The sequence below is a fragment of the Littorina saxatilis genome, linkage group LG8 (genome assembly GCF_037325665.1).
Source record: "Littorina saxatilis isolate snail1 linkage group LG8, US_GU_Lsax_2.0, whole genome shotgun sequence".
Lineage (NCBI taxonomy): Eukaryota > Metazoa > Mollusca > Gastropoda > Littorinimorpha > Littorinidae > Littorina > Littorina saxatilis.
Window position 1 is genome coordinate 41,285,487 of NC_090252.1, and position 5,821 is coordinate 41,291,307.

General features: G+C 42.9%; 1 protein-coding gene across 1 annotated transcript; it reads right to left on the bottom strand.

Moving 5' to 3' along the window:
• On the bottom strand, positions 1-4,786 carry LOC138973563 (galactoside alpha-(1,2)-fucosyltransferase 1-like). The gene is made up of 2 exons (XM_070346278.1): positions 4,663-4,786; positions 1-2,126 (listed from the first exon to the last, which is right to left on the bottom strand). Exons 1-2 carry the CDS (start codon positions 4,703-4,705, stop codon positions 868-870), a joined length of 1,302 nt encoding a protein of 433 aa, XP_070202379.1. The 5' UTR covers positions 4,706-4,786; the 3' UTR covers positions 1-867.
• Between the last annotated feature and the right edge of the window lie 1,035 nt (positions 4,787-5,821).

The following is a 5,821-nucleotide window of genomic DNA, read 5'->3' on the forward strand; positions in this document are numbered from 1 at the left end:
GACACTTTGGCCAAGGAATCTTCGACAGAGGCCGAACTTCGGTATTGCATTTGAGCGTGGAGGCTTAAAAATCAATTAATGAGTTTGGTCATTAAAAATCTGAACATATAGATATGATATGTTTGGATTACAAACTAGCTCAGAAAATTAAAAAGAATAGAGATACAGAAAAGCGTGCTATCCTGCTCAGCGCAACCACTACCGCGCTATTCTGGCTTGTCAATTTCTCTGCCTTTTCCACGAGCGGCGGACTGACGATGCTACGAGTATACAGTCTTGGTGAAAAAATGCAGCGCGTTCAGTTTTATTCTGTGAGTTCGACTTGACTAAAAATTAATGTCGTATTTTCGCCTTACGCGACTTGTTTCTCGTTTGTTTTCATCAACAAACACCAATGCATCACACACACAGTACACGCTTCAATGTTTACAATTTATCACGGATAACGTGACGTTCTGAAAGAAGAGCTCGACCACACTTTTTCTTCTAATTCACATTGTGACGTGATAAAGTCGGCACGAAATCTGCACAAAATCGCCATACCTTTTCCTATCAAACTGGTCCCTGTTCTGTCATGCCCCTAGCCCTGTAATGAGAGGACACCTCCCAAATTCACACTTTTTGGGGGAGTATTTCTGCGTTTCCATGCATACAAGGACATTTATTATTTCAGCCACACACTTTTTGTGATCAACAGACACGAAACTGCTTGGCCTTACAATGAAATCCAGCCAGGTTATAAGATAAAATAGGATCGGTTGTTCAAAAACTGATTTCCATAGCGTCAACAGACAAATCAATTGCCTTTTTGTTCGAAAACTGATTTCTATAGCTTCAACAGACACACAATTGCATTTAATTGCCGCCTTACAGTGTAATCCAACCAGGATAAATGAAATCGCTTGCGTTGTTCGAAAACTGTTTTCCATAGCGTGAGCCAGGCACGTAGAAATCCTTGTAATGGACGACAACCCCTTTGCTCTTGTAGGCTGCCCACCAGCCGAAGGTCCCCACACTGATAATGAGATGATCCAGTCGTGATAACACCTCCATGTCCACGGTTGGGGAGTCAGAACGCTTCAGAAACGTCACGTCTGACGCTGTTGTGACGTTGGCCCTGATGTAATCAGGGTCCTTGGTGATAATCACGAAAGTGACGTCATCGAATCTTTTGCGGAAGTACGTCATCGCTTTGATGTAGTAGTCTGGTGGCGCGGTTCGTTTTCCGTTCGAGACTGCACGTTCGCTGAGATAGTCTTCCATGCGAATATGAACCCCCACGAGAGTTCTGTCCGGGAACCGTTTCCTCAGGCTGTCGACGATAGTGACAGCTCGTGTGACGATATCGTCTGTGAAGGTCATGGCTTGTTTCACTCGTTGCTTGCAAGGCTCGAAGTACTTCCAGGACTGGGTGTACCCCTGAAGACTATGACTGCAGATACCGCTGTTTGCAAGTTTCATTAGAGTTTTGTCAAAGCTGCAGCACGCTCTCTCGTAATGGTTTTTACGTGGAAGCCTCAGCCGCAGTTCCTCGAATGCTTCTTTTGTCAACACCAGTTCTTTGTACTTGAAATCCTTTAACTCTGACGCGTTGTTGAGGATAAGCGTCAGGTTGTTTTGCCAGGCGATGCACACAGCAGACGCGAACTCAAACATCACGTTTCCCAGACGACCCGTGAAAGCTCGAAGCAAGACACATGTCTTGAGTTTGATCAGTTCTTTGACTACACTCGTCTGATTGACTGGGGTACTAAAGTTCCCATCAGTTTCACCAACATATGAGGGCAATAGCATCGCCACTGTCTCAGCTTCTTCTTCGCCTGGTATCTCCTCTTTCGCAGCTTCTTCGTCTGCCTTGTTGGCTTTTGTCTGTTTAGACCATGCTCCGGTATTTCCTTCTTTGGCATTCTGTAGTTTCTGTGGACCCGGACTCTCGTTAAAGTCTCCACGGGTTGAGGGGTGAAGACCCTGGGGTCGGGATTGAAGTCCTCGTACCCTGTCCCTCGCCAAGCGCGCGCGAGAGAGCGTGACCAGCAGAGAAGAGAAGGGGATATTGTAGCGAGCGGTGAACGTTTCGTACAGAACAACGACTAGCAGACAGGCCAACAGCGTGTAGACAAATATCACTGCAACAGAAGATCCATCAATAAGAGATGTTCGGAAAAAGATAAGATAAGACAAGATTTATTTATTTCTTTTGTTGGTGTTTAACGTCGTTTTCAACCATTCAAGGTTATATCGCGACGGACGGGAGGGAAGGGGGGAGATGGGATAGAGCCACTTGTCAATTGTTTCTTGTTCACAAAAGCACTAATCAAAAATTTGCTCCAGGGGCTTGCAACGTAGTACAATATATGACCTTACTGGGAGAATGCAAGTTTCCAGTACAAAGGACTTAACATTTCTTACATACTGCTTGACTAACATCTTTACAAACATTGTATACAAGAAACACTTAACAAGGGTAAAAAGGAGAAACAGAATCCGTTAGTCGCCTCTTACGACATGCTGGGGAGCATCGGGTAAATTCTTTCTCGTCCCAACCAATATGGGACTCCCCCTAACCCGCGGGGGGCATAAGACAAGACAAGACAAGACAAGACAAGACAGGACAAGACAAGACAAGACAAGACACGACAAGACACGACAAGACACGACAAGACAAGACAAGACAAGACAAGATAAGATAAGATTTCATATAGTCCTGTGAGGTTGTACCCTAATGGAAATTCGGGCTGTTTTCACAATGAGTATTAAAGCGAGCTACCAATTTTTCTTCTTTTTTTTCTGCATGCGTGCATTTATAAAGAAATGATTTAAATCAGGCATGTAAGCACAGCAATTGTGTTTGTGTCTTTTCAATTTTACAATGTCATTCAGTTCTGGTGTTAATTGACGAGGTGTGCACATAAGTTGACCTGGGAGATCGGAAAAATCTCCACCCTTAACCCACCAGGCGCGGCCGGGATTCGAACCCACGACCTTCCGCTTGGGAGGCCGATGTCCTATCCACTCGGCCACTGCGCCCGTCAGTCATATGTTTTGTTTCAACTGCTGTTTGACTGGGGACAAAGTATCGTGCGGCAGGTACGTGATTACCGTTCTTGTCTTAACAGTACTTGTATATATGTATATAACATCAGAAATTGTGAAAGAAACATTATTGAAAGTCAGCAGAGACTTTCTGCCGAGATTTGTTAAAATCTCTTAGCAGAGATAGAGAGAGAAATAAGTATCCCTTCACAGACAGCCTACTGGGAGCATCAGACTCAGACCCTCCTCAAGGGGACCGAGATTTACAGAGCAAAGTCCCTTTGTGGGGGACGTATCGCAAGGTAATCTAGTCCTGAGGAGGACCATTGTATTTGTACCTAGACCTGACACGTGTTTCGACACTATTGTGTCTCATCAGTGGTAAGGTGGTACTGATGGCGAGAGTTGTCAACCCATGGTATCCAACTAAGAAGCAAACCATTCTCTGAATGGTAACGTCTGTTGGCGTGGGACACTACCCTCATCTGACAACCCCAAGAGGATATCTGTGAAGGGAAACACTTTGATTTAAGGCCAAAGTGTAGAATTGATATTTATTAAGAAAGAATTTAGAAATTTAGACAAGTTTTAACCAAGAAATTAGGTTAAAACAAGGGAAATTTGAAAAAGCCTAAAGGGAGGTAACTCTGTACCAGCCTGCAGATCCAGAAATGGATACGCGAACAAGTTAGATCTAATTTTGAAAAGGTTAAACAGGAAAAGCGGTCAACTTTTCACTGCTGTTCAACACAGGACTTGGTAAACAAGAAGTTTTCTGCTTTATTCAATTGGATCGCTTTAAAGGCGATGCAACTTTCACGGTGACCACATTATAAAACATCAGAAATTGTGAAAGAAACAATTGAAAGTCAGCAGAGACTTTCTTCCGAGATTTGTTAAAATCTCTTAGCAGAGATAGAGAGAGAAATAAGTATCCCTTCACAGACAGCCTATTGGGAGCATCAGACCCTCCTCAAGGGGGACCGAGATATACAGAGCAAAGTCCCTTTGTGGGGGACGTATCGCAAGGTAATCTAGTCCTGAGGAGGACCATTGTATTTGTACCTAGACCAGACACGTGTTTCGACACTATTGTGTCTCATCAGTGGTAAGGTGGTACTGATGGCGAGAGTTGTCAACCCATGGTATCCAACTAAGAAGCAAACCATTCTTCTTACTTCGAATAATCCACGTGTGATTTTGGTGTAATCAAAGTAGTTCGTTCTAATTTCTCACTTGTCTAAAAATAATCAACTAGATTTAATCCACCCCTCGGTTGCATTACAGGAGTTGTATAATGCGTTTTTACTTTAGTTATCTGTTAAAATGTAAAATTTTAGTTCTTCTATTTTCTATTTTATATCTTGTATTTCTTTCATTTTTGTAGTTAGTCCCTCTTTAGGGCGAGGGCTGGATGTAAAAAAGCAGACCACTGCTTAATCTACTACCCTCGTTAAATAAAGAATTGTCATTGTCATTGTCAGTGTATCTCTCTCTCTCTCTCTCTCTCTCTCTCTCTCTCTCTCTCTCTCTCTCTCTCTCTCTCTCTCTCTCTCTCTCTCTCTCTCTCTCTCTCTCTCTCTCTCTCTCTCTCTCTCTCTCTCTCTCTCTCTCTCTCTCTTACAGTACCACTGAACTTGCCGTTAAGAGAACGGTTGCTCTTCAGTTCCATGATGACGTGACAGTGAGAAGGACACCAACACCTTCACAACGCTGAATATTCCTTTCGACAAATCTTTGAAAAGTGAAATGAAAGCTTTATGTTGCAGTGTTCTCTTTTTATGGCTTGTACACCTGAGAGTGAATTATCAAGAGTGGGTCACAGCTCAACAGGGACCAAATTCAACTCAACGCGATATCTTCCTGTCGACAAATCTTTGAAAAGTAAATTGAATGGTTTATGATGCAGTGTTCTCACTATACATGTCTTGTGTAGCTAAGAGTGAATTCACAAGAGTGGGTTACAGCTCAGGAGGGATTAAATACATCGCAACGCTATCGTGTACACTACATTGGGGTGTGCACGTTAAAGATCCCACGATTGACAAAAGGGTCTTTCCTGGCAAAATTGTATAGGTATAGATAAAAATGTCCACCAAAATACCCGTGTGACTTGGAATAATAGGCCGTGAAAAGTAGGATATGCGCCGAAATGGCTGCGATCTGCTGGCCGATGTGAATGCGTGATGTATTGTGTAAAATAAATTCCATCTCACACGGCATAAATAAATTCCTGCGCCTTGAATCCGTATGTTGAAATATGCGCGCGATAACAAGCTGCATAAAATAAAATAAAATCTTCCTTTTGACAAATCTTTGAAAAGCGAAATAAAAGGTTTATGATGCAGTGTGCTCCCTCTATGTTTTGTACACCTGAGAGTGGGGTGGGGGGGGGGGGGGGGGGGGGGGGGTTCTTGAGCACAGGTTTTACGATTACTTTGATCTCTTTTGAATTACTGCATTTTCCTCTTGCTCGTCCTAAATGGACCACAATTTGTTTCATGCTAATAACTAGTTTTATTTTGTGCTTGGTAGTTGTTCTCTCCTTAGTAAATGGTCAGGCCTGATAAGAGCGAATTAACTTTGCTAGATGTTCTGCAAAAATTAAATGCTGACAAATTGACAACTGGTCCATATTAGGAGCATGGGCGCCTAATGCGGACCTGCAAAGAGGTCTTGGCGAATCATTGTAAAAAGCCCACTGTACTCCAAAATAGCATGATACAACTCAGTGTACATGTCAGAATGATTCAAATATTCATCAAATTTATTTGTTTCGATTCGATGA

Bases quoted from the DNA above. Each gene is read 5' to 3' on its own strand.
- LOC138973563 (XM_070346278.1), bottom strand. From the start codon at position 4,705: ATGGAACTGAAGAGCAACCGTTCTCTTAACGGCAAGTTCAGTG. The intron at 2,127-4,662 runs GTACTGTAAGAG...CTTCTGTTGCAG, and splicing joins TCTTAACGGCAAGTTCAGTG to TGATATTTGTCTACACGCTG.